At 45.7% G+C, this 27,576-nt stretch overlaps 1 protein-coding gene and 1 long non-coding RNA gene across 3 annotated transcripts in view; one reads left to right on the top strand and one right to left on the bottom strand.

Moving 5' to 3' along the window:
- The window catches only part of DYNC1H1 (dynein cytoplasmic 1 heavy chain 1), a 65,459-nt gene extending 46,028 nt beyond the window's left edge, over positions 1-19,431 (bottom strand). For both annotated transcript variants that reach the window (XM_081293423.1, XM_081293424.1), the window contains exons 1-9: positions 18,986-19,431; positions 9,369-9,456; positions 6,244-6,417; positions 5,768-6,023; positions 5,251-5,437; positions 3,534-3,805; positions 3,209-3,436; positions 1,234-2,310; positions 338-517 (exon numbers count right to left, since the gene is read on the bottom strand). In XM_081293423.1, the coding sequence (XP_081149549.1) occupies positions 338-517; positions 1,234-2,310; positions 3,209-3,436; positions 3,534-3,805; positions 5,251-5,437; positions 5,768-6,023; positions 6,244-6,417; positions 9,369-9,456; positions 18,986-19,241 (2,718 nt within the window). In that variant the 5' untranslated portion in view covers positions 19,242-19,431. The remainder of the gene's footprint in view (positions 1-337; positions 518-1,233; positions 2,311-3,208; positions 3,437-3,533; positions 3,806-5,250; positions 5,438-5,767; positions 6,024-6,243; positions 6,418-9,368; positions 9,457-18,985) is intronic.
- A 126-nt stretch (positions 19,432-19,557) lies between these two features.
- LOC308648608 lies at positions 19,558-21,209 on the top strand. Its single transcript, XR_014021883.1, has 2 exons — positions 19,558-19,751; positions 20,907-21,209. It is a non-coding gene; the product is annotated as an uncharacterized lncRNA (long non-coding RNA).
- Positions 21,210-27,576: the final 6,367 nt, after the last annotated feature.

The following is a 27,576-nucleotide window of genomic DNA, read 5'->3' as shown; positions in this document are numbered from 1 at the left end:
GAGGCCCTGGGTTCAATCCCTAGAACTACCAAGAACCAAAAAAGTCTAAATCATAAGAGCAGAAAGGACACGGGCAGGAAGTGCCAAGTATCTAGCAAATAAAGAGATTTTCTCTTCCCTGACCGCTGTTGCTGTCAGCTCAATGCTGACATGGGTACTGGCCTGTAGAGGCGCAGTTGAGCTCTAGCATCAGTTAATCAAGACTCTGGGGGGAACTGGACTATCACTGGTCATTTCTAAGGAAAGCAGCTTTTTAGTGAGATGGACGAGCTTACTGAACAGGGTCCACTCCCACCTCACCAACAGCATAAAAAGTGCTCTCCCTGACCACCCTCACCTCCATGTCAAGCTTGTTGACCCAGATGGGCAGATTGGAGTAGGAGTGCAGGTTTAAGTCGTCCACGGCTTTCTGGACTCTGTTCAAAATCTCTGAGAAGGTCTTATGATCATACATGCATGTTTCCAAGGAACGCACTTCCAGGTCTATTTTTTCTTCAATGATCAGCAGATCATCCACCTACAGGAAGACAATAACAATTAAAACGGATGTTTTAATTTTAATTTTTCTACTTTTTATTTTTCCTATTTTCTATTCACTTTTTCTATTCCTTTATTGTTGACACACTTTTCTCAGTTCATTAACAAAAGCTGTGGCTGAGTAGTTCTCAGTAAAGAGCCAATCTTTGCTGTCAGGGTGAGGAGGACACTTATCCCAACGTGTTCCTAGAGGGAAAGGCCTGGGGTGCCATTAGGCCCTCTTACTCCTGCTCACAGGAGGGACAGCCTCTGGTTGCTAAGTCCAGGAGAAGGAAACCAACAGCCCCTCCTGCACCCCCAGGAGGAAGGTGGCTGCATACAGATGAGTGGTAGTGTGGTGCAGGAGGCCTACAGCTGTCTGAGGGAGCTGGAGCCTGGGAAGGAGGTCTACATCCTGAGTGAAGGACTTAATGTAAGCATTTCAGACCTAGACTCGTTCTCCCCTGATCTCTCTTGGTTGACAGCATCCTCTGTCCCTCTCCACCCCTCAGTTTCTAAGCTTAGGGTGTTACTTATCAGTCTTCCGAAAGCCCTATTCCCAACGCAGAGCAGGGGGGACATCAGCTCTTCACCCTCTGGGCTCTGGTGGCCCCAGGCTGCATCTTCTGTGGGAGGATGCATGAACTGACTTAGCTAGGACACTAGGACACATTCTAGGGATTCACTGCTAGGACTCGAGCACTAAATTAGAGCCACCTTTTCCTGGAAGTTGAAGACAGTCTCTGCCAAGCGCTGCACGTAGGGATCAAGTTTGTAGGACTCCCACACCAGGGCAATGCCTTCTGCAATCAAAGCCTGCACCTCCTTCTTCAAGCCAGCCACCAGGAGCGAGATGGTGTTCCGTTCCTCCACCTTCTCGCAGGTGCGCTCGTAGGTCCGGACACTCTCGATCAGCGAGATGGCAAATGGGTAGAGCTGGTTTGCTTGATGAGCCTTGTTCACAATGGCCAGGGGAACCCGGAAGCCGAGCCACTTGAGGTTTCGGACTTCCTTTGAAAGTGTGATGATCTCAGGAAGGAAGTTCACTTTCAACTTGAGGACATTTCCTGTCCGGCCGCGAACTCGAGTACTTTCAATGGTAAAAATGCGGCCAGAGACGCCCAGGTTGCGCTGCTGCACCTTCCTCGCCCAGTCGTCGAAGATTTCCTGGGTGTTGAGCTTCATGCGGAAGCTGTCCCCATCCTGCTTCAGCTTCTGGCCCTCCACGTGATTCTCCCAGCCCTTCCCAAGCACGTCCTCCACTCGCTTCATGTAGGCTGTGAGCTGTCTGTCGATCTGCTTAGCCCAGATGATGGACCCTGACACCGGGGGCAAATCACGGACGTGACTCATCTTGCAGGCTTGGCTCTGGGGGTACTGGACCTTGAACTTGTCATGGAGAGACTCGATGTCATCTTTCACTCGCTGGATCAGCTGGGTCTGGTACTCACGAATGGCCCCACGGATGTGAGGCCTGACAAACAGTGCGTTGAACCTGGAGAAGATCCTGAACATCTCGTTGGCATTCTTGGCCGTGCCCAGCTGGTCCCGGAGGCGAGCAGTGATACGGGTCTCCACCCGGTCGATCCGCTCGTCGTACCTCTTCATCGCAGCCTCCCAGGCCTCGGTGCCCTCTTTGGAGACATCCAGCCCGTCCACTTCCTTGACGTTCTCGTAGGCCAGGTTGACTTCCTCGATGGCATTTGCATCCGCAGCGTCGAAGAGGACCTCCGCCACTTTCATATCCTGGGGCTCAGGAACCTCCCCTTGATTCTGTTGTGCAACTGCCGTGACCTAGAAGATTTTTAACAAAAATTTATCAAATGAAGAGTTTTATTTTGTTATACCCATAAATTACTAGTCAGCAATATAGGTTTTTAAACTTTCAGTCATACATTTTGTAACAAGATCTCGACAAAGCCAAGTAAATATGACATATTTTAACTGAACAATAGAGGTTTTCTGAAAATATGATTGTTGGATTACATTTATAATGGAAGAAAAGAACAGGTGGAGATGACAGGTGACTCTTGAAGAGCCAAAAGAGGCATGTACCTAGAAATAAAAGGAGCCATGGTTTTCTTTTAGTCAGTTTCAGGCATATGATCACATCCACATGTTAGAGGTGAGGAGTCTGAGATAAAGCAGTGCAGTGATGTGTTCAAGCCACACAGCTGACAAATGGTGAAGCAGGAACAAAACAGCCAGGCGTCTGGCTCTGGGGTCCATGCAAGGTAAAGGAGGGAAGGAGGGAAGGAGGGAGGGAGGGAAGGAGGGAGGGAGGGAAAGAGGGAGGGAGGGAGGGAGAGCATTACGAATCTGGACTGAAATGCTTAATACATAATCCATTGCTCTTCAAGACAACAATAACATGAAGAAGATGGGCTCCAGGGAAGAACCATTCAGTGCCAAGCAGAAAGCAGGGGTTTTTTCCAACAACAGGCATTTAGATGGCATATGAAGAGCTCTTTATTTATTTATTTAGATGCCAGAGATTGAACCCTGGGACATTTAACCACTGAGCCACATCCCCAGGCCTTTTTAAAAAAATTTTTTAAATTTGAGACAGGGTCTCGCCAAGTTGCAGAGGCTGGCCTTGAACTTGTGATCCTCCTGCCTTAGCCTCCCCAGCACTGGGATTACAGGCACGATCCACCGTGCCTGGCACAAATCTTTAGAATGCAAACCTCACCTGTGGCCTCAGGACTCTGACGATGACAGCTCTTAGTTGCTCGTGCTGGCGTCTAAATTTTCTCATTTGATCGAGGCGAGCTTGAAGCTTTCTGTGAGCAGGGTTAATACGCCACACCATCTTCAGATTTTCTTCCCTTTTCCTTTTGACAATGTCTCTCAACAACACCTGAAGCTTCTCATACTCATCATCCCAAGTTTGAAAAACTTCAAAGCAAGCTACCATAACCTAAAATAGGACATGAATCCAGGAAAAGAAGTTTATTATTAAAGCATGCTTTTACCTCATTGCTCCAAGATTGGTTTTCTAATATAATAAAACTTACTTTTTCAAATTCTTCATAAGCAACATGCATCAATTTTCTAGTGCCCAATACTTTGAGTAACTGAGAACTCAAGTCTCTTGAAATTGCTTCTACCAAACGCAGTGCCCTCTGAATGGGATATTTTGTGTTTCGGATCTTTCTCAAGTGGGTGAAAATGGCTACAAGCGCCTGCCGTATCTTGTCCAGCTCAGTGGCAGACAGTAAGTCATTCAGAGGGAAATCTTTCATTAGAGGATTGTAGTCATTCACTGTTTCCAAAGCTTGTTTTAGACCTAGATTGACAGATAAACAGTTACAAGTCTTCATATAAAGTAATATTAAGTAAAGGAAAACGTACCCTTACAAGGGAATGGTCTGATGTTGCATGGGGTCCAGTGACACAGAAACCTCCTAACATCTGAGAAAGGAATGCTGTTAGCAGGGTAACCCTGGTGTGGCCCTGGGTTTGCTTTTTTTAAGAGTAAAATCAACTCATATGCACTCTAAACACTGTGGGCAGTTACCTTGTGGATTTTATTTGCATTCTATATTATCTACATGTTCTACCAATTACAATTAAGTTTAGAGAAACTAAAGTTTTGTCATCCTTGAAAACACTAAGATTTCCTAAGGCTCAGGCGAGGGGAGCGTGTTACTGACTTCTCTTCCTGGCATAAGACTTAGAAAGAAATAAAAATTTCACATGTGTTAAAAAAAAAAAAATTGAAGTACACATTTCAGCGGTAGTGACTGCCCAGACAATGTGCACAATGTGACTAACGTAACCAGAAGGTTTTACTTGGAATCTCCTCTAACATTTAAAATGTGGGTACCATACCTTTTACGGGGGGCTAGGGAGAGGAACATGAAAAGCAAATTTTTTAATTTTTTGGTTCTGGAGATTGAACTTGGGGGCACTTTACCATTGAGCTACTTTCCAGCCCTTTATATTTTTTATTTTAAGACCTGGTCTTGCCTAAGTTGCCCAGGCTGGCCTTGAACTTGGGATCTTCCTGATTCAGCCTCCCAAACCTCTGACACTATAGGAGTGTATCACTGCACCTGCTTGTGTTCATGACTTTGTCTAGTAAGTATCTGTGGACATAGACTTGTAAAGAAATGCCTCACAGTACCTGGTCATTCAAACATCTGTGTCCCCAGTATAATGCAAAATCACGCTGTTCCATACTCAGAAAGTGAAATTTACTTTGACTACTCAGAACAGGGAAGAAGACAGAGGGGAAGGCAGCAGGTAAAAAGAGGAAGAGAAAGCAGTACCAACGGCTCTTCTTCCACAGCCCCCTGGGCAAGGAACTTCTGCTCAGTTTAAACATTTTGCCATTATAAAAGGCACAACTGACTTTATACAAAAAAAAAGTGCAACCCATATAAGAAGGCAAGCAGCTGAGAAGCAGGAGGGACACTCCAGGCTCACTGAACTAGTGCCTGGAGACTGCTTCATGTTCTCAAAAGCCCTGGAGGGAAGAAGGTATGTGGGAAAACCATTTTAATTCCTGGAACTGAGGGAAAGATGAGACAGGATGCAAGAGGGAAAACTGAAAAAGAGTACAGGGTTGAAGGTGTAGCTCAGTGGTAGAACTGGAGACTGGTATGAGTGAAGCCCTAGGTACCATGCCCAGCACCAAACACAATACATTTATTCATTCTCACCTAAATGACCATATAAAAGACCTCACAAAACCAGACCAACAACTTATCAGATCATTGTGGTTTTCACCTGTGTCTGTGTCAAAACTGACAGTGGCGTGGAAACGCTTGCCGTGCTTCAGGATATCCAGAGTCAGGAGAACTTCTGGGCTCTCCCGCTTCTCCTGGATGCGGTACAATGCACGCTCCAAGTTTAGCCAAAAACTGATTTCCTGTAAGGCTGTTCCTGATGCAGGATCTCGATCAAGTTTGGTCACCTTTTAAGACAATAACATTCAGGGGTACTCACTATTTAAACAGAGAAGGAAAAGTATCATTAATGAAACACATTACAACTTAATTTTTATACCTCAAGTCAAAGGCATGAGCCTGCTCAAGATCAAAGCTTTCTCAGGGTTAACATTAAACTGTTCAAACTGCATCTGACCACTCCACCCAGACCAGGGCTGACCCTGTACTGAGCATGCCCAGAGGCAGGAGGGGCCCCACCACCAGCCGATCACTTATTGACAAAGCTCAGAAGAGTCCCCCATAGGTATTAAAGAGCAACACATTTTACACAATATGTCTCAATAACGGGTTCTTACTTTTTGAATTTCTCGGATCCACCGGTTAACTCCAGATTGTAACTGATTGAGAAAAGTTGGGTCTTCAACTTTATCTCCAAAATCTGTAACTTTGGGCTTTTCTCCACGTTCATAACACTGCTTTGCAACATTTGTAATAATTGGGTGGATTGGAAGGCTGATTTCTGGAATCTCAATGTTCTGCTGTAAGTGCAGGAGTCCCATTTCAAGTTCTGCAATCTTTTTCTCAACTGAAGGAGCCATTTTATCACCATCCCTATAAGACAGGAAACATTAAAAAAATTAGGGCATGACTTGTCTCCAGAGATCCTGCTATTTCAGGTCTGTCAGGTATTAATAATACCACATTTATTAATGAAAAAGAGCTATATCCTGTTGATTTCCCCTCCCAGGCCTGAGTTTCACATCATTTCCTACACTGCCACGTTTACACATGAAGTGGATGCGACACAGACCACAGAGGGAAATGGCTTTACCTGTCTGCTTTGCCAGACTCCCTGATATAGGACTTAAAAAACGGAGCCACGGCGTTGCTGATGAAGGAGTGTAGCGTCTCATATGGTGAGTCTTCACTGAGAGTGAGCACGCGCAACTGAGAAGACACCGGCTTGTCTGCGTCGATCACAGGGGTGCGTTTAATGAATGCCAGGCTGGAGAGAGTGAGCGAGGAGTCAGCACAAGAGTCTCATTCCTAATCTGTCTTAATAACTGCCGCCTTTGTGTGCATATAAATCAAAACTTAATTTGCTTGTTCAACTTAAAAATCATGTAAGATCATACTGAACTGCTGCTTTCTAAGAATGAAACGTACTGCCCATCCGCCTTTCTTTACCCACCCAGTGAGAACTAGTAGTTCAGGGTTGGGGTTAAGGGTGTTCTCATGAAACCAGGCAAAGGCTGTCTCACACAAGCTGGATTCTCAATCTTGGCCTACAGCCGACCTCCCCTGTCAGCTGTGCTACCAGCCCACACACTCTCAGGTCTGATCTCAAGCTCAGCTGTACTGCTTGCACACTGCACCAAGTCATGCATCAGCTTCAACAAGCAAACTGCCCACAAGCTGAAGGGGCAGCCCAGGCTCCCCTTCACCTGGCCCTGGGAGTCCTCTAGCTCCACCTCCACATGTGTGCTACACCCCACGAAGACAAAAGCTAACCAGGCATCTGGTTCTTAAATCTCATGGGCTTGGTGTCTTTGCTTAATAAACCTAAACTCGTCTGCTGAAAGTCAAGGTAACTCAACTCAATTCTGGCATGACCTCCTTCATGGGCTTCCCCTAATCAGGAGCCAACTCCAATCTCCATGTTCCCATGATGTTTTGCCAAGTATTATAATTAGCTGAGCATCTGCCAACCTCCCTCCCAAAGACCATGAGCTTCCTGGAAACAGCATCTGGGTTTACTTCTTTGTATACCACACCATACATGCTGCTATACCTTCCATTCCAAAGCGCTCATGGTTAATTGAAAAGGTCTTGTAAACCTCTTCAGTGCCTTGGCCAGTACGTTATAGATAATACTTCATATTACTCTAAAAGACCAACGAGTTACTTTTATGGCACATTAGGAAGAAACAAAGTCACAACAGTATTCCTGCCCAAAATGTATACTCTGAATCTAATCATGAGGAAGCAGCAGACAAATCCAGTTATGGGAGTCTGTAACTCTTAAAAAAAAATTCAATTTATGAAGGCACAGAAAACCTGAAGGGCCACCTCAGATTAAAGCTTACAGACAGAAAATCAATGGCAAAGGGTGATCTAGACTGGATTCTGGTTGGGAGAATTATTAAAAGGGGCATTATTAAACTTGTCCTGTAATTAGAGAATAATACTGTGTTTCCTGCATTTGATAAGGCTATGTGCTTGTTCTTAAAAAATACACCCTGTCCAGGTGTGGTGGTGCATGCCTATAATCCCTGCAACTCTGGAGGCTGAGAAAGGATTACAAATTTCACACCAGCCTGGGCAACTTAGCAAGATCGTGCCCCCAAATCAAAAATAAAAAGGAATGGGGCTGTAGCTTAGTGCAGAGCACCCTGGATTTAATCCCTATCACTACCAAAACAAAGGTCACATTCTATCTATTATCCATGCAACTCTTCTATAATCTTGAAATTAATTTAAAAAAATTTAAAAAGCTTTAGGGCTGGGGTTGTGGCTCAGTGTAGAGCACTTGCCTAGCACTTGTGAGGCACAGGGTTCGATCCTCAGCACCACATAAAAATAAATGAATAAAATAAAGGTCCATCAATGTCTAAAAAATATTTTTAAAAAAACTTTAGACAGCCAATGAAAAATAAATTAATATTTACATATTTAAATTTGAATCTGTTTATTAAAGTGCAAATTGGAGCAATCTTTCTTGAAGGTGGGAAATCTGGTAATATGGATTAAAAACAATAACGTTACTTTGCATCTGAATTAATAATGCTACCTTTAGGAATTTATCCCCGAAAGAATCAGAGCTGAACATAAAAATGTTTACTAGTTATTTATAATAATGAAAAAATCAGATATAATCTGAGAATATTAGTAGATGTGTAAAGTATATTTTAGCTCAAACGTTAAGATGAATATCGTGAGGTGCAGTGGTGTACACCTATAATCCCAGCAATTTGGGAAGCTGAGGCAGGAGGATTGTGAGTTCAAAGCCAGCCTCACCAACTTAGCAAGGCCCTAAGGAACTAAAGTGAGATCCTGTCTCTAAATAAAATACAAAACAGGGCTGGGGATGTGGCTCAGTGATCTAGAACCCCTGACTTCAATCCCTGATACAGGAAAAAAAAAAAAAAAAAAAAAACTCACGGGGGGCTGGGGATGTGGCTCAGTGGTTGAGTGCCCCTGAGTTCAACCTCTGGTATCAAAAAAAAAAAAAAAAAAAAAAAAAGCTGGGGCTGTAGCTCAGTGGTAGAGTGCTTGCCCAGCATATGTAAGGCACTGGGTTCAATCCTCAGTACCACAAAAATAAACAAATAAAATAAAGGTATGCTGTCCATCTACAAACAAACAAACAAACAAAAACATAATTATCATGATACTGCAATTAAAAAATATCTTAAAATTTACATTGACTTGGAAATCCCCATAATTTGATGACATGAAACCAAAGATAAGATACTGACATCAAAAACCGAAGTCTTGGGGTTGGGGATGTGGCTCAAGCAGTAGCGCGCTCACCTGGCATGCACAGGGTGCTAGGTTGGATCCTCAGCACCACATAAAAATAAAATAAAGATGTTGTGTCCACCGAAAACTAAAAAAAAAAAAAAAAGTCTTTTTTTTTCTTTTATTTTTTGGTACTGGGGATTTAACCCAGGAGTGTTTAACCACTGAGCCATATCCCCAATCCTTTTTATAAATTTTTAATTTAAAGACAGGGTCTCACGAAGTTGCTTAGGGCCTAAGTTGCTGAGGCTGGCTTTGAATTCCTGCCTCAGCCTCTATAGTTGCTGGGATTACGGGCATGAGCCACTGTGCTTGGCTTAAAGAATAGAAGTCTTAAAGTTTTCTTAATAATGATTGTCTGAGTCGATGGACATTTACATTAATTTACAATTATAAATCTATAATCTGAAGTAATGGTATATTTGTACTACTTACCTATTGGACTTGACTCCATAATGAATGTCTATGTTGATGTTGTAGGAAATAAATTCTTTTTCTTCTTCTCCTTCATCACCAACATCCTCTACAAATCATAAAAACATTACAGCAAATTCATGTCATTTCAATTTCTTACCAACTGCTTAGGGAGTTTTTACTGCAGCCCACCCCTAACCTGACATTTAAATCCTTGAAGACTCGGTGCCACCTATTTTCCCCTCCCACCCATTTTCTGACTCCTGACTCAGTCCCTGACCTGCCATGTCACATGGAGGTAAGTAGTTACCTTCTCTGCACATGCCAGGTGGTACTGGCCTGCCTGGGTGGCTGGAAGGATTGGCAGCAGGTGCCGGTAAAGCAACAGGGCAGGAGGGGCTGCCTGAGGGCAGTACGGCTGCACTCAGCTTCTGCCAAGTTTTCACTATCCCTGCCCAGGAGCCCCGAACGCTGTGCTCCAAATATAGAAGGCCCTCTCCACCTCCATCCCCTGAGCATATTCTGCTCTGTTGTTTACCCAGCACTCACTATGTGACAGGCACTTACACACATCATACACTGTACCCTAGTGTGTGGCATGACTGTTGTTATTCCTGTTTTCCAGGAATGAAGTCCAATTAAATGGTTCACAGACCCTAGGCTGGAAAGCACCAAAGTGAGCATTCAGAGGTCTGTCATTCCAAAGTGCAGGCCCTTCACCCTGTCAAGAAACCCTCCAGGGGCTTGCAAGGAATTCACCTAGCCCTCCCCTCCACTGCACAAGCAGGAGTCACTTTACAAAGCTTTCTGAAATCAACAGTAAAAGCAGCCCCAAGATGCATGTAAATCAACTTTCTAAATAACTCAAAATCGAAATCAATAAGACAATTGTAAGAAGACAATCCAAACTTTTGCATCACAAGATACCTAAACATTCTAGTTATCTTTTCATGACACACTGTATGAAATCAGTGTTAGCAAAAATCACAATCTAGGAATTTTTTTGTTTGTTTCTGCGTTTGCAGGAATTGAACGCAGGGCCTTGCACATGCCAGGCAAGTACTCAACCCCTGAGTTACATCTTTAGCCCAATATACAGCTCTATCTTTCAAGAAGACAATTCTTTGAAATTATTGTTTTGGTATAATTTTATGAAAGGGAGGAAGGAGTAGGTGGCAGAACATTCCAGCATGTCAAGTACTACCTAGCTGTTTTTCAATGACCACTGTCTTTTTTTTCCCTGACTTTTTAAAAATATAACTTTATTTTATTTATTTATTTTTATGTGGTGTTGAGGATCAAACCCAGGGCCTTGCATGTGCGAGGCGAGTGCTCTACCGCTGAGGCATAACCCCAGCCCCATGACCACCGTCTTTTTGGTGAGTTCAGACAGAGTGCCACAGAGGCCTTGAGCACAATTTGAGATACAAGGTGGTAGGATGCTGCCCGCCCAGCCCAGATACTGCTCACCCACAGAAGAATCTTTGCATATCATCACGTCATCACCAAGTCTCACTGTTGGCACCTTGCCTCTCAGCTACAGAAAACGAAGTCTTGGAGAAACTTGCTGTGGACAGGTATTTGAGAAGTGTCTCTTATAGGTAAAGAACTTTGGTCCCTGGCTGTGCTGTGACCCACAGCAGCACTTGCAATGTGGACTAGGAATACCAGACTTGACCACATGCCACCCAGAGCTACTGAGGCACAGGTGCCCATTCCACCCAGATCATGAAGGTGGAGGAGACTGCAGCCACCAAGTGCCACCAGCCAGGTCAAGCTTGCCCTATTGAGTCCTGCTGTAACCAGTGCAAGCCAAGAGGCCCAACATGCCCTCTAAGTGCCCTTTCACCCTGCGTCTGCCCCCCCAAATTCTTGTAGACCACCAAAACATTTTTAATTAAAAAAATATATATATAAACCACGGTTTCAAAAACCCTACACACATCAGTTTTTCTAACCATTCAAATGTAGCTGTACTACAAGAGAAATCATGAGGCCTGAGACCAGTCACACATGAGGACTGCCTTCAGTAAGACACAGCAGGTGACAAAGAGCACAGAGAAACCCCAAACCAAATAGCCGTCGAGGGATGGGGTACAAAATATGTTCTTCCTCAGTTGTCTGAACTTTTCAGGATATTGTTCTATGATTTATATAAAAAAGTATCATTAAAATAACACTCAAGCAACATTCAATGGCACAACTAAAAAAAATGATGCCAGTTTTCAATCCTTTCTCCCCCTCAGGGAGAGGCGCATCATCTACACAACAAGAAAAGATACACCCTGGCCAGAGCTACAGTGCTGCTGGCACATTAGAGTCTGGGACAAGGCCCCATCCCCTGCAACAGCGAGTCAGGCAGCCTGGCAGATGCCAGCTGGGCACAGGAAGACTGCAATGCAGCAGAGTGCTGCTGTGGCTCCGGAAGGCACACCCAGTGACATCATCCTCGGACTACAACAAGGCAAACAGACGTTCCCTACTGCTTCCTTACACTGACTTCTGATGATGACACCTAATGGAAGTCATTATGAACCCGTCAGAGAACACACTGTGGACTAGTGGTTTTATACATAGCCCTATTAAATACAGATGAAATGAATACATCTGAATCCTACTTAGAGAATTTATTATGACATTGTTTGGTAAATTGCTATAATGTGTCCTTTTTGCCTCTCTGTAAACTATTAAATCATCCAAGTAATAAAAATGTGACATTTTACTTTTGTAGAAACATTTAAAAAATTGTTCATTGTTAATTCCTAATAACAAAAAAGGGTCAATGCTGTTAGAAACTTATATACACAAATGCAATCTGCATGTTTCGTCAGGTAATATGAGTTTCAGCAAAGCCTGAATCAGGTTCCTGATGCCGGATACAGTTTATGTTAACTCATACTGTACTGCCATGGGATAGTTACAGAATCAAAGTAGCACAGCAGCTCAGGAAGAGGATGCCCACAAGCTCCTCTGCTGCACACCACGAAGTCCTACAGATATTCTGGTTACCTTCTGAAAGATTACTGATTTCCTAGAGATATTTGAAGTGACATTTAGCACTCATTTGTGTATACTTCTATTGAAAGACTAATTTACTGTATTTTGAACACCCAGTGATTTACATCATTACATTGTCTTGCTTAATGAAATATAAAAAAGGTAACAATTCAGTTACCTTAAGAATCATACTCTCTCCTGAGTAGAGAAGCATATTTTCACAAAGTATAGTACAGACACAGTCAGAAAAGGATAAAGAGAAAACTCCTGGTAAAGAATAGGCAAGCCAGGCACGATGGCACATGCCTGCAATCCCAGTGACTCAGGAGGCTGATACAGGGGGATCACAAGTTTGAGGCCAACCTCAGCAACTTGGTGAGGACCTAAGCAATGTAGCGAGATCCTGTCTCATGATAAAAAATTTAAAAGGGCTAGGGATATAGCTCAGTGGTTAAATGTCCCCCCCCCCCGGGATGGGGGGGACAAACACACACAGGTGAGGTACCCTTGCTCTTCTCCTAACTGTCCCCCAGTCACAGAGCAAGTCTCTTCTCCGTCCAGCAAAAGAGGTCATTCATTTCTTCTGGTCCCTGGTGCTCTGGTCGATCACCATCCACACCCGTCCTCCTCTTGATTTCCTCATGACTTTAGTTTTCCTGCTACTATCTAGGGTGCTTTCTGTCACCTCCATGCCCTCCATTGGGTCCTCCTGAGAAGACATGACTGCCACAACCTTGTGCTCTGGCACAAGGCTAAGAACCTGGTGAGAGAGTCTTTTTTTTTTCCCCCCAACTTGAAAACTTCCATCAAAACATCCCCAGACAGGTGTGAAGGGAGAATTAAACCCCATATGTGTGACATAAGAGGGCTTCATTTAATATTTCCAGAAAGGAAGAAGAATAAGGAATTAAAAAACTAAGTTACTAATTTTTAAGAAACTTAAAGACTTGGTGTTTTTAATTTAATACCAATTTCAAAAGAAGTAATTGATATAAAATAGACTAAAATGAATACTTCCATATTAATAGCTATCAAGGAACTGCACAGAGATTAGTTTTCAGAACACTCCTTCAAACATTATTCTCCCTGATGGGTCTTAAAATTCGAGGGTTTCTTTGGTTTCCTCCTTTAGGAAAGACAAGGACCAAACTCATTTCCTTGCTGTTCCCAGCCTGATGCCCTGAGGTGCTGATAACCAATTCCCAGCCATCTTTACTTTGTAAAAAGAAGCGATTGCTGTTTTCCCTTTGCTGCACATAAATTTCCTTTACTATGTTACACTACACATTCAAATTTCCCTTGCTGCAGATTGCTTTGTTTTCTAAGGGTGAGGAGCACAGGGTAGGAACAGCCCAAGCCAAGGGACTCCTGCCCAGTGCTACATTACTGTTTTTTTTTTTTCTTTTTTTTCTTTTACATTACTGTTTTATAGAAAACATTTCCTATTAATTTATTCATTGCAGCACTAACCATCTGAGGGCGAAGCTAAGGCCAGAAGCAAACACATGCTGTGATCTACCACTAGAAAATCTGGTATCTGGCCAGGCACAGTGGCACACGGGAGACTGAGACAGGGGGGTTGCAAGTTCAAAGCCAGCCTCAGCAAAAGCAAGATGCTAAGCAACTCAGTGCGACCCAGTCTCTAAATAAAATACAAAATAGAGCTAGGGATGTGGCTCAGTGGTCGAGTGCCCCCGAGTTCAATCCCCACTACCGCCCCCCAACAAAAAAAATCTAATATCTGTAACCTGGAACTTTTTGAACACTGACAGGAACCTCACAAAGCTTCAGATCTTGGAGAATTTCATATTTTAGATCAGTGATGCAAAAATCCAAAACCTGAAACAATTCTGGTCCCTAGCATTTTGGATAGAGGACAGTCCACTTAAACTGTATTTTTTAGTCATTAGTTTGCTAAATTTCTTCATTCTTTGTGAAAATTAAATCCTCAGAAAAAAAAATTCTTTAAAAAAACCACAATGGGGCTGGGGATGTGGCTTAAGCGGTAGCGCGCTCGCCTGGCATGTGTGCGGCCCGGGTTCGATCCTCAGCACCACATACAAAGATGTTGTGTCCGCCGAGAACTAAAATAAATAAATAAATAAATTCTCTCTTAAAAAAAAAAAAAAAAAACCAAACACAAAATCTGGGCTGGGGTTGTGGCTTAGTGGTAAAGCGCTCACCTAGCTTGTGTAGGGACCCTAGGTTTGATCCTCAGCACCTATAACTAAAAAATAAATATTTAGAATAAATAAATAAATAAAATGAATATTTAGAATAAATAAATAAACCTACAACTAAAAAAATAAATATTAAACCCATAAAAACCATTTCCTATAAGGCTTTCTGCACTCTATGAATTGGATATTATAAAATACTCTAGTTTCCGTTACCATTCCAGTCCTTAGCCATCTCTGTAATAACAAAGAGGAGGCAAAACCCCCAAATTACCTCTCAGAAGAAACTATGATTACAAGCTTAAAATAAGCAAGCATGAAAGGCAGCCTCTATTTTCTGTCATAAAGGCAAAGTTCTACATCTAAGATACTTGAGTGAAACACACACACACCCCAGGCACCAGAGCCTGGTCTGACTGCTGGCAGGCTGCAGAGTGCAGGAAAACATACCAGACACCACCCAGCCTCCTAGACAAACCCAACCAAAAACGCATGTCAGGTAAAAAGTGGTTCAAAACAGCACTAATGATGAGAAATGTCTAAGTGTGAATACCTATTTGGTCACAATTTTACAAGTATATTATGGAGAAAATAATTTTCTTCACACTAAGAATTACAGACAGACTTTCCTTTTTCAAATGAGAAGCTGTAACTTTCTGACTCTCTAATTTTTTTTAAAGAATTTAACTTTGATTTGTTTTTATGTGGTGCTGAGAATCAAACCCAGTGCTAGGCAAGTGCTATACCTCTGAGCCACAACCCCAGCCCCTGACTCTCCAATTTTTCACAAGTAAAATAAGCTGCTAACTCACAACTTTCATTTATATATTTTGAAGAAGACTGAATTTTACAAAAGCTCACAGCTAGCCAGGGTAGCTTAAAAATTGTATACACACACACATACATATACATACATATGTATGTATCTGGCTTCATATAAAAATGCTTCTATATTCAATACAAATGTTGGAAACTTTTTCCAAAAAAAATAGGGAAATAAAATAGAAAAAGCAATCTCCCATTAATGAAATATATTATGCTACTTTATGGTGGCTGGTGATTTTCCATTTAAATAATTCTGATTTGTTTTCCCTATTAATGCAAGCCTATCCTTTCATTATAATCAACTATTGGATGCACATATTTGACTAACCATACAAATTTCAAAATTAACTCATACAAACTACCCCTAAAAAAGCCCTGCTAGCAAGGGTGCTGGGTCTGTACTCATCTAACTGTCCTTGTGTAGGAGCTGGGGTATAGCTTAGCGATAGAATGTGTACTTACAATGTCCAGGGCCCCGAGTTTAATCTCTAGCACCAAAACAAACAACAACAAAAAAATAAACTCTCCTTATGTGGCCCAGATGGATGCTAATAAGACCAATGAGGCCTTATAGAATAAACTTGGATTAATTTTAAAATCTTTCCTTAGATTTTTGTAAGTGAAAAAGAAACTAAAGACAGGCTGAATTGCCAGAAATACTTCAGAGAGTTTTAAAAACACAGGACTGAGGCAGCATTTCCATTTTAGACAGTCTCATTCCTGACTTGACTTTAAAAAGTGCAAGTCATTATGGAGCCAAGATTTGGATGACTGGATGTTCTTTGCTGAACGGAAGAAAAGTACATAATTCAAATATGCCCCCCACACCTGCAATAATTTTAGCAAAGTTTAATTCTAAGATGTTTGAAAAAAAGAACTACTGATGATCTTTCTAGAAGCAAAGAGCAAAAACTTGCAATTTTTTTTCATAAAAATAAATCATGACCCAAGGTTAAAAAAAAATCACTGATTTTAAAACATAAAGAGTGCAATAAAAGGGGCTGGGGATGTGGCTCAAGCGGTAGCGTGTTAGCCTCGCATGCGTGCGGCCCGGGTTCGATCCTCAGCACCACATACCAACAAAGATGTTGTGTCCGCCGAGAACTGAAAAATAAATATTAAAAAAAAAAAGAGTGCAATAAAAATATGATAAAGAGTTAGCTATGGTCAAACTACTCAAAATATAATAATTTAAAAAACTAAGATTTAGGGCTGGGGATGTGGCTCAAGCAGTAACACGCTCACCTGGCATGCATGGGGTGCTGGGTTTGATCCTTAGCACCACATAAAAATAAAATAAAGATGTTGTGTCCACCAAAAACTGAAAAAAAAAAAAATTTTAAAAAAACCCCACTAAGATTTATTTGAAAAATGACCAGAAAGACATGGGCCAAAATGCAGTCAGTGGTTCTATTGGGGTAGAAGAATTCGGGTGATTTTTATCTCATGTGTATGAGAGAAACATGGTTTTTGTCAAGAGTGGATGAGTTTTCTTTTCTTTGTGATGCTGGACATGAAACCCAGGGCTTCATGCATGCTAGGCAAGTGCTCTGACACATGATTTACATACAGGAATACATTACCCCAAACATGACAACATTAATGCTTTAAACATGCTCAAACAGCTTATTTGCTTTGAACATTCTATAGGGATATAAGAAAACTATTCTTTCATACCCTCAGAACCTCTGGCCCAAAAGAAGGCTGCAGAGAAGCATCTCTGAATAAGAACAGCCTCTGAAAGAAACAAACTATCAAAAAGAATCAAGCTTGTGAGGCACAGAGGGCAGGTAGCCTGGGTTCTCTATGGCCAGCAACCCACAGCTTTTTGAAATTTCAAGAAACTTGCTGGCAAACATTTTCAGACAATCTCCAGTCTCTGGGTGCTAACCTTAAAACTGACTTGGATATCATCCCTGGGATCCCAGATGCAGATGGCTGGTGCCACACCCATTCATGAGCTTGTCTCATATGCTCTCCATCTACTACAAAGTGGTTTTTTAAAGAATCAACAAAAAGGGGCTGGGGTGGTGTCTCAGTGGTGGAGCACTTGCCTAGCTCTGGGGTCGATTCTCAGCACTGTATACAGATAAATAAAATAAAGTTCATCAACAACTAACGAAATACATTTTTTAAAAAAATCAACAAGTAGGCCAAGCAGGCATGGCAGCCCATGCCTGTAATCGAAGTTGCTCTGGAGACTGAGGCAGGAAGACTGCAAACTCAAGATCAACCTCAGCAACTTAGCCAGGCCCTAAACAACTTGATGAGACTCTTGTCTCAAAATAAAAAGGGCTGAGGATGTGGCTCAGAAGTTAAATGCTCCTGGGTTCAATCCCTGATACCAAAAAAAAAAAAAAAAAAAAAAAAAATCCGCCCCCCCCCCCAAAGAAACCCCCGCAGACAATTTCCAAACTCTAGGTGGGTGTGCTTTTTGAGAAGACTGCAGGAATATGCAAACTTTTTGCCTCCTCTCCCAATCTCTTTCTTTTAACCTGTAAAATCAGACTTAAATATTACAGGCTTATCATTAGAATCATGTAAGCACTGCACAAATTGTAGGCTTAATTAGTGAAGCGATGGACTGGAAACTGATATGATGAGTCCAGGCTAAGGACAAGAATTAGGTGCTGACCTTGGGCCAGTCATGTAACTGGAGATTCGGTTTTCTCACGCGTAAATGGAGAGATATATCCATTCAGCACCCAGTGAGCATCCGCCCTCCAGCAGAGATGCACCGCAGGCACCCTGCTGGTACTGTCATCCTGTGAGCCTCGGCCTCTGGGTCCTGCAGGGGAGGCCTCAAATGCCTTCTTGCCTAGGCTACCTCTGACCCACCACGACCTCAACCACAATCCAGCTGCCACGGCTCCCAGGTTTGCTCCTGGGTCTGCTCCCTCCCGAAGCCGCCTAGGCCTGGTCGCTAATCGAAACTGAAAAGCTCATGTGACGTTGGAGGCAGGGATGCGGCCTCCGCTCGCACTCGGCCCAGGGAGCCGCTGTCTCCACCCAACTCGGCCATCTTGAGAGGCCCGAGCACACAAAGCGACCCCATTGTTTGAGTGATGGCAAGACAGGGGCACCCTGATCCCTTCCCTTAACCAGGACGCGGGCACCCCGCGGGGCTACAGCCCGGGCAAGGAGTGAAGCAGCGCCGGCCTCTGCGGGGCGTCTGGGGCGTGGGGGGCTCGTCCCTCGGGGGAGGGGGGCGTCTGGGGCATGGGGGACTCCTCCCATCCCCAGTGGCGTCCGGAATATGGGAGGCTCCTCCCTCCCGGGGGCATCTGGGGCGTGGAGGGCTCCTCCATCCCCTGTGGTGTCCGGAAGGTGGGGGGCTCCTCCCATCCCGCCGGGCATCTGGGGAGTGGGGGGCTCGTCCCTCCCGGGGGCGTTTGGAGCTCCTCACATCCCCAGAGGTGTCTGGAATGTGGGGGGCTCCCATCCCACGGGGCGTCTGAGGAGTGGGGGGCTCGTCCCTCCAGGGGGGAGTCTGGGGCGTGGGGGACTCCTCCCATCCCCAGTGGTGTCCGGAGTGTGGGGGGTTCGTCCCATCCTGAGTGGTGTCAGCGGGCGTGGGGGGCTTGTCCCTCCCGCGGGCCGCCCCTGCCCTACGCTGGGCCCTGGCGCCGGGCCCCGCACCTTTGAGGGTGGAGCGCTCTACCAAGACCGTGTGGACCTGCGGGTCCGACAGGAACTTGCGCATCTGCTCCAGGGCACTCTTCTCCTCCAGCGCCGCCTCGAGCGCGGCGGGCGCCTCGCCGCCATCCTCCAGCAGCAGCGGCACCAGCTTGCGCAGGTGCTTCTGCAGCACCGACACGTCGGCCACGTTCTGCACGGCCGACACCTCCAGGCCGGCAGAGCCGTCCTCGCCACCGCCGCCCCCGGGCTCCGACATGGCGCCGCGCTCGGGACCCGCAAGCAGCGCTGAGAAGGTGTCCGCGACCCGGCGAGAGACAGGAGCGAACGAGAGAGAGAGAAACGGGCGCCGGAAGTCGCACCGTCCGCTAGCCCACGGCCGACTGGGGTGAGTGGCGCCGGCTCCGCCCTTTAGGCAGCCGCCGCCCGCCGGCCCCGCCCCGCCCGCCGGCCGCAGCCGCCGCAGCCACCGGCGCCCGCTCGCGGCTGGCGTCACGACGCCGCGCATGCGCTGGGTGCCTGGCGTCGCCGCCGCGCGGCCTTCTGGAACTTGTAGTCCCGGCGCTGGGCGGGGCCCGAGTCTCCTCACTGTCAGCCCTGCTGATGCAGACCTGGCTCGGCCTCGGGGTGAAAGTGGCGTGCTACCGAACCGCGTCTGCCTTGTTCACTGCGGTGGACGGTGGACGGTGGACGCAGCGAATAGCACACATCCCGAGAACGCCACAAATAGCTAACGAATGATGTGTGGATGAGAACCCAGATTTAACAGGCGCTCAGCTTGTGCCGGGCTTTGTTTTAAGCTCCTAGCGAGTGAAGAAATGAGTGCACATTAAGTGCTGCAATGTAGGCCTGGTCCATGTCGCCCTACATATGCTTACGTACCTTATGTATACGGAGGTACATGAGAGTTTTTTCAGAGGGGGAGGGATGGGGGGCCGTGCCGGTGGTCGCACTGCTTGGTAGAAGGGGACATTCCAGTGGAGTAATGGGCCTCTACCAGGACGGAGAGGCCTGAAGGCTGTGGCTGGGGCATTTACTGCAGGGCAGTGTGAAATTAAGCCAGGAATGACACGTGGACACAGACTCTGAAGGGACCTGGCTCCCAAAGACCAAATCAGGCCTCCCCCCAGGCAAGGATGCTGCGAGGACCGAGAGGGGTGCCGCCTATATGAGGATATGTGCTTATAGTAGTGATGCCCCCCCCCCCCCCCCCCCGTAGCAGCCCTGAACTGGCACTGCCCTTCCGTGGGCTTCGGCATTTGGGACAGTAGAAAGCAAGGGCTGGGATGCTTGCTGGCTAAGGTTCCCCTTGTTCTGTCCCACCCCAACCTCCCCTACACCACAACCACGTAAGGGCCAGAATCCAGGCGGCCCTCATTTGTGGTTTAGAGATGGCAGTTCCTTCTAAGGAGGTAGTAATTGGCCTTAGAAAGTTCAAACTCATAACTTGCTTTTTCAGTTGAACAGAGGGAAGGAAGCCAAAGGCATTTTTTATATCAAAGTACAGAGTCAGAGAGCTGAATCCTGATTGGTGAACTGATGATGGTATGATTCTATTGTCCCAAATCATCTTTGGAAAACTGCAAAACCTACAATATGCTTATTCCTTGCACAATTACCTGGTGCCAGGCCCCAGAGACTGCTGGAACACAGAGGCTAATCAGATGGTTCTTATCTTTAAGGAGTTTATGAAATAAATAACAGATTGGTATCCCATCGTCCTGCCCTTCATCAACCCACCCTTGTATGATATGCCCACACAGTTCTAAATATCTTTTAGGAGGAAAAAATAGAACAACAGCAACAAGTTTGTGTTATGGTCATAATAGTAATGAATGACAACAACACACGACCAATAGCTGATACTGAGTGCTCATTCCATGCTAGGCACTGTGCTAAGAGTTTCCTTCCATATGTCCTTTAGGGCTAGGAACTGGGATGAAGAGGCAGGTCACCATCTGAGACACAGAAATCCGCAGAGACCTGGAAGATAAAGAGACTGCATACTGGCTGCACCGTGAGTCAGCACCAGCATGGGAGACACTCAGGCAGCCAAGGGACTCAAATATCTGCAACCTGGCTCTGAGCCAAGGATACAGATAATGGGCTCCAAATTCCCAGTCCTGCACGATGGGCTCAAAACTAAAATCATTTATTATTTCTAAGAGGATGAAAATCAGAAAACTGAGTAATCCATCTACAAGGATTTATAAATGAACCAAATGTCCTTGCTGTGTTTGTTGTATTTAATATGTAAAAAGAAGAAGGTCAGTTGTGATCAGGGGCTTTCTACACAGAGTGCTGACATTCCATGTGCATTATGCCAGAGGCTGGCCAGACTGCACCGGTGCTGAGGGTGAGAGGAAGCTCTCATGGGGCCCCTTCTGCCTCCTGCCATAGGCCTGATCACACCCTGAGCTGATCCAAGGTGGGAGATCTACCCACCTGCTTCTCCCATGCATTTCTGTGTTTTAATATCTCTGCTTTCACCTGTCAATGGTAGAACCTACTCTCAATTGTCAGGAAGTGCTGGAGAGAGGTCTTTCTAAGTCAGTGTAGGATGATAGTAGCTGCTTGTATTTATTATAAATTGGTGATGTGTGGTCTGCACAGATGAAAGCATACCCACATCCTACCTCTCTTTAAAATATTATGTGGGTACCACGCATGGTGGCACAGGCCTGTAATCCCTGACTTGGGAGGCTGAGGGAGGATTGCAAGATCACTCAGCAATTTAATGAAGCCCTAAGAAGCTAAGCAAGACCCTGTCTCAAAATAAAATTTAAAAAGGACTGGAGATGTGGCTCAGTGGTAAAGTACCCCTGCATTCAATCCCTAGTGCCAATAATAATAATAATAATAATAATAACAACAACAACAACAATGGCTTCTCAAGTTCTGGCTGGTGGCAGCCTCATCCCCATTCTTGCCTCACATAACCCGTGGACAGCCCAGAACCCTTTGGTGGAACTCCCTGAACCACATCTTCAGGCTCCTTGATGGAAATCCCCTCCTCTCCCTCATAATTCCACATTGAACCCTCATTCATTCCACGGGCTAATTCAACCCCAGTTCTGGGAGCAGAGAGAGGTCCTCTAAGCTCAGAATTATCAGCACCAGCTGGGTGTGGCCCAGAGTGGGCACTGGTTACTGGGTGTGAAACCAGCATCTTACCCCAGGGCCCCAGGAATGAGTGCTGGTGGTGAAAGCAACAGAGTACTTATGGGTTTGACATTCCTTGCCACTTCAAGGCAGGCCACAGCCTTTGACCAGGGCACAGCTAGAGGGCTAAGCCAGAGCTCCACAGGGTTACAGGACGCTTCTGATGAGGCTTCTTTCCAGGACCCACCCCCTTTTCTGTCTGGGCTATTTGTCAAGTAAGCCTTGGGGTAACCCGCAGGTTATGGGGTGAGGAGAGGGTGCAGGGTCAGAACGGGTCGCTGGCGCCCTCTGGTGGTGCACAGGAGGATTGGAGGGCCCTCTTGCTTGGGAGGAGGCCTGGCTTCCCAACCTGCTGCCCATCCATGTGGGTGGAGGTTCCAGACTCACCTTCTCAAGGGTGTCTGGGTCACTTGTCCAGGATCGCAGAGTGAGTAAGGACAGTGACCAAAAGGGACTGCCAGCTTGTGTTTCTACCCACATCCCAAGTGAGAAGTTACTGCTAAAGCTTTTCTCTAACTGGGCAGGCAGCTGATGGGGTCTCCTGACTACTGGATTAAGTGTGACTCTGCTAGCCCTCTGAAGTCCCTGGTGCTACTCTGGTCCCTCCCAGGGGCATCCAGTGCTTTTTCTTATCAAAAACTGTGTCCCTAGCCAAGACCTCTGCTCCAGGCTGCTCAGGACCCCATCCCCTCTCAGGATGCTCTTTCTCCCTCCCAGCTCCCACCCTGCACTGACACATCCCTTCTTTTAAAGAGAAGGGAAACCCTGCCATATCCACACCATCTCTTTGCTGTCCTTTCCACAAACTCCTCAGAAATAAGTGTACACGGCTACTACCTCCCGCTCCGCTGTCCAGTCTCCTCCCTCCACCCAGACATTCCCAGCAAGTGCTCTGGCCCATGTCAGCCAGCCTCCACCTGGGCAGGCCCAGCGTCTGAGACTGAGAGTCCTCTTCTTGCTTGATGTGCTGTCGGCCCTGACACAGTGGGCCCTCGCTCCCTCTCTGCATCCCTCCTTCACTTATTTCAGCAGCCACCCTCTCCGGTTCCTTCTAGTCTCTTTGCTGGAGCCCCCCCCCCCCCCCCCCCCCCCCCCCCCCCGCCGAAGGTTGGAGTGGCCCAAGGCTTGGTCCTCATCTGCTTTGCCTTCTGCCAACCATCCTTGGCCGGGCTGTCCCCAGCAGCAGACGTCAACAAGCTGCACCCCCCTATTCCAACCTAGCAGACTGTTCTATGTGGTTAGCTGGAGTGTTCTAGAAAATGCCGGTTGGGTCATGTCAGTTGGAGGTGTGGTTCAAATCTGTGTTCTTATTGATTTTCTGTGTACTCATTCTGTCAGTTATTGAGAGAGGCGTGCTAAAGTCTGGTTGAAGCTGTGGATTTCTCTCTCCTTGTAGTGCAATCAGTTTTTGCTGTTTGGAAGCCCTGGTGGTAGGTACATACACATACAGCATGCCTGTGTCCCTTCCTGAATCGACACCTTTTTTATTTGAAATGTCTCTGTTTCTGGTAATATTGTTTGCTCTAAATTCTACTGTCTGATTTTAACACAGCCACTCTAAGTCTCTCTTGTTTGGTGTTAGTGTGGTATCGCTTCTTCCATTCTTTCCTGTTAACCTCTCTGTGTCTTTTTATTTAAAGTAGGTTTCTGGGGCTGGGGATGTGGCTCAAGTGGTAGTGCACTCACCTAGCGTGCGTGAGGCACTGGGTTCGGTTCTCAGCACCACATAAATGTGAAATAAAGATACTGTGTCCACCTAAAAACTAAAGAAATAAATATTAAAAAAAAAAAATAAAGTAGGTTTCTGGGTGGCAGCATATTGTTAGTTTTTGCTTTAAAAAAATCTGATGAGGGCTGGGGATGTGGCTCAAGCGGTAGCGCGCTCGCCTTGCATGCGTGCGGCCCGGGTTCGATCCTCAGCACCACATACCAACAAAGATGTTTGTGTCCGCTGAAAACTAAAAAATAAATATTAAAAATTCTCTCTCTCTCTCTCTCTCTCTCTCTCTCTCTCTCTCCTCTCTCACTCTCTCTTTAAAAAAAAAAATCTGATGATTTCTGCCTTTGGGGGTTGATCATGGATATGGGTGGTGTTTAAGCCTACCATCTTGATATTTGATTTCTATTTGTCCCATCTATTCTCTGTCCAGAATGGAACTCTGATCCCTCTCACAGCCCTTCCTCCTCCAGAGCTCCCCTGGCAGGACACACTGCCCCTGTCCACCCTTGATGCCTCGCCTTCCTCCACGTGCCCATCTGGTGCACCGGCAAACTCTCGGCTCTCCCAAGTACCTCTGAAATCCTGCCTCTCCCACCTGCCCTGCTGCCTCGTGAGCTCCAAACCCCACCTGCCCCCCAGGACTGCTGCCTGAGCTGCCTGCAGGCTGTTCTCCACAGCAGAGGGACTGGTCTTCATAAGGTAAGTCAAAGTCATCTCTTCTATGTCCAAATGCTCCTGTGGCTTCTCCTCTCACCTGGGGAAAACCACCCTGGAGCCTGCTCACCTCTGCGTTGTTCCTGGGTCACACCAGCCATGCCTTAGCCTAATGTTTTTCCTCTTTCTCTTTCTGGAATGTTTTTCTTCCAGGATCTTCGGTGGCTCACTCCTCCCACCTCAACCCACGCTCAGGCCTCTGCTGAAGTCCCCCTGAGGGAGAGGAGGCCTGTTTGAACACCTTCTCCAAAATAGCACCCCCACCATGCCCCCCTTGCCTGGCTCTGTTTTTATTCCCAGCTCCTTTCTTTGAAGTACACATACTTGGGTTTTTAGTTCATGATCTCTGTCCCGCAACTAGAACGCAGTTCCACAAGGGCAAGAGCTATTTGGGAGTGCAAGAGCTATTTGGGGCATGAGTCAATGAACAGGGTACTTCCATCCCCAAGGCAAATTACAGGGTGAGTCTAAGAGAACAGAGCCTAATAAGATACGCTCCTTGTGGGCTGTGGCTGTGGCTCAGCGGTAGAGTGCTTGCTTAGCACGCACACGAGGCCCTGTGTTAGATCCTCAGCAGCACATAAAAGTAAATAAATAAAAATGAAGGTATTGTGTCCATCTACAACTAAAAAATAAATATATATAAAAAAGATATGCTCCTTGGTGACCAAGCAAACACAGCAAAACTGATTTGTAGAACCCCCCATGGGTTACTTCTGTGAAATTAAAGATGTGCACTAAGCACATTGACGTCACGTACCCATCAGTCCCTGGTGGGATCCATCCCAGGCTCCCTAGTTTTTCTCCATCCATAGTTGGAATGGCAACCAGGATGCATTTCTTCAAGACTTTGAAAAGAAGTGACACAAATACAAAGGTCTTGAGGGATATCTGGAGATTTGGGGGATGCCTACGATGGGTTGAATTGTATTCCTCCAAAAGACCTGAGCCCTGTATCTGTGAACGTGACCTTATGTGGAAACAGGGTCCTTGCAGATGTCACTGAGTTGAGATCAGTCTGGATCAGGGTTAGCTCTACATTCAGTGACCAATATTCTTCTCAGGAGAGGGAAATATGGACCCAGATCCATGAATACACCGTGAGCTTGGAGAGATGCATCTGTAAGCCAAGGTACACCAAGGGTGGCCGGGACCCAGGAGAGAGGCTTGGAGCAGATTCTCCCTCTGGACTCCTGTGGGAACCAACCCTGCAGACTTCTAGGCTCCACACCTGGAGAAGAATCCATTTCTCATGTTTCAGCCACATGCTCTGGGGTGCTTTGCTACAGCATCCCTAGGAAACCACCAGGGCTGCATTCCAGGGGCAGCTCACTTTGACCAGAGCGACAGTCGTACACCATGGGAACTGTCAAGCAGGGAACTGAAAGATCACGTGATGGGAGAGGACTCCATCTGCCAGGACATGGAGTTGTCTGGGATGTCCTGTGGCTGTGGGATAAACCACTGCGCTTCCAGACAGAGTGGCAAATCCATCTGTCCTGCATTCCTCACAAAACAGAATGGGTCGAAGGCCTGTGCGTTTGCTGTGGCACGGAGACAGTGACTTTGGTAAGTCCCTCTGTGTGATGGCTGTGGCTGCTCTCAGGGCCTGCAGGCCTGTGCTTTTCTCTGGAAACTTGTTGGAGTCCAGGGGGTCTCAGGAGACGAACGGATGGTGAGGAGTCACTGAAAGGCGGCAGAGAAACAACATAGACACAAGAGGGAAGGTGTTGCATCTGATTCTTTACTGTGAAGTTAATCATATATACTTTTCATTTTGGGAGGCTCACAGTATTTTGTGGTTACAAAACAGGAATCATTATTCAAAGAAACAAAATTTTATGCAGCTACAATTAGATAAGACGAATGTCTCTTGGCTTATGCATAAGCAAGTATTTTTACTTTCAGTTCGCATTTTGCTTTGAGCTGTTTCTGCTTAGTTAGCTTTTAATAATAGTTAGAAATGTCACAGGGCTGGAGATGTGGCTCAAGTGGTAGTGCGCTCGCCTGGCATGCGTGCGACCCAGGTTCGATCCTCAGCACCACATACCAACAAAGATGTTGTGTCCGCCGAGAACTAAAAAATAAATATTAAAAAATTCTCTCTCTCTCTCTCTCTCTCTCTCTCTCTCTCTCTCTCTCTCTCTCTCTCCTCTCTCACTCTCTCTTTAAAAAAAAAAAAAAAAGAAATGTCACAGACTATCGGCCTATACCTTGACTATTCTTTCTTGACTTACTGACTAGAACCGGCGCAGCGGTTATGGCAAGTGGTTAACTTGAAAAGAGAGGCTACTAATTTTAATCAAACAAGAGTAAGAGCACAAATCATTGTGTACAGGAACAAGAACAAGTTGCCCAGTACCAAGCACTAATCTGTCTTCTTAATATTAATTTTTCTTCTCTAGATTTTAATTTAATTTCTCAAAAACTTCCTTGACTGTTTTTCCTACAGGGGGTTTCTCATTAAACATTAACAATTTACATTCCACACCTGAATCATTGCATTTAGAGCAAACAGATTTATTCTTTAGAAGTACTTGCATTAATTGGGCAAGTCATGTTTTTTCCTTCATACTTAACGGTCATATGAGAAGTTACAATTATATTTATTAACAGAAGTGCAAAAACAAACCATCCCATTCCCCGAAACATGCCGCGCTCCTCCAGAGGATGGACCCGTGCGCCATCCACCTCAGTAGGGCCTTGCCTTTGCCTGAACCAGGGGAGGGGCGCAGCAGACACTGAACACAGTCTGGTCCTTGACTTGAGGACCTGCAATGTTAGCCTCCTCCCCTGGATGCCTCTGGCAACTCAGCCCCCCATGAAGCGTTCCCTACATCACCAGCCTAGGGATGCCCCTCTCTGGTCAGCTTCCTGGGACTTTCTGAATGGTAACTCATGGCTTTCTCAGTCACCAATCTGTCCCATGTGTTTGCATCAGCAATAAATGTCATGACCAGGTGGAGGTGTCTGACGTGATCTTTGCACTGTAGTCACA

Source organism: Spermophilus citellus (genome assembly GCF_964194105.1).
Source record: "Spermophilus citellus genome assembly, chromosome: 4".
In the NCBI taxonomy this organism is placed as follows: domain Eukaryota; kingdom Metazoa; phylum Chordata; class Mammalia; order Rodentia; family Sciuridae; genus Spermophilus; species Spermophilus citellus.
The sequence above is the reverse complement of the archived record's forward strand: the minus strand, read 5'-3'. Positions and strand labels throughout refer to the sequence as shown.